We start from the raw sequence: 524 nt of genomic DNA, 5'->3' as shown, positions 1-524 counted from the left end.
ACACTGTAATTTCCCATTTTTTGGGATCAATAAATATCTATCTATCTATCTATCTATCCTCTGTGTTTAGTGTCGGTGAGTATTAGCAACTTGTACCCTGGCTGTGAGAACGTGAGCGTGCGGAGTCGCAGCATGATGTTCGAGCCCAGCCTGACCAAAGGTGTCCTGGAGGTCTTCTCCCCTGTCCACAACGCTCTGTCCTCAGCTGACGAACAGGCCACAAAGGCCATCGACATCCAACACAGCAACATCCATGGTGAGAACCAGTGGTGGACCAAGTATTCCAATCTTTTACTTAAAGTGCTCATATTATTTTTGGGCTTTTCCCCTTTGCTTTATCGTGTTCTATATCTTTTTTGTGCATGTTATAGGTTTACAAAGTGAAAAATCCCAAAAGTCCACCCCAAAGGGACTTACCATCTAAAACAGAAAACACTGTTCACAAACTGCTCCAAACAGCTCTATTGTAGTCCAGCCTTTTCTTCTGTGATGAATGTGCGTCACTTTGTAACACACGTTATAAT

General features: G+C 43.1%; 1 protein-coding gene and 1 long non-coding RNA gene across 2 annotated transcripts in view; one reads left to right on the top strand and one right to left on the bottom strand.

Moving 5' to 3' along the window:
• dapk1 (death-associated protein kinase 1) overlaps window positions 1–524 on the top strand; it is a 94644-nt gene that overhangs the window by 86885 nt on the left and 7235 nt on the right. The window contains exon 21 of the mRNA XM_032516765.1: window positions 71–256. Within this exon, the coding sequence (XP_032372656.1) occupies window positions 71–256 (186 nt within the window). The remainder of the gene's footprint in view (window positions 1–70; window positions 257–524) is intronic.
• The window catches only part of LOC116690028 (uncharacterized), a 19467-nt gene that overhangs the window by 18566 nt on the left and 377 nt on the right, over window positions 1–524 (bottom strand). The window lies entirely within an intron of this gene.

Source organism: Etheostoma spectabile, chromosome 5, assembly GCF_008692095.1.
Source record: "Etheostoma spectabile isolate EspeVRDwgs_2016 chromosome 5, UIUC_Espe_1.0, whole genome shotgun sequence".
Taxonomy (NCBI): domain Eukaryota; kingdom Metazoa; phylum Chordata; class Actinopteri; order Perciformes; family Percidae; genus Etheostoma; species Etheostoma spectabile.
Note: the sequence above shows the minus strand (reverse complement) of the source record. Positions and strands in the feature narration are given on the sequence as shown.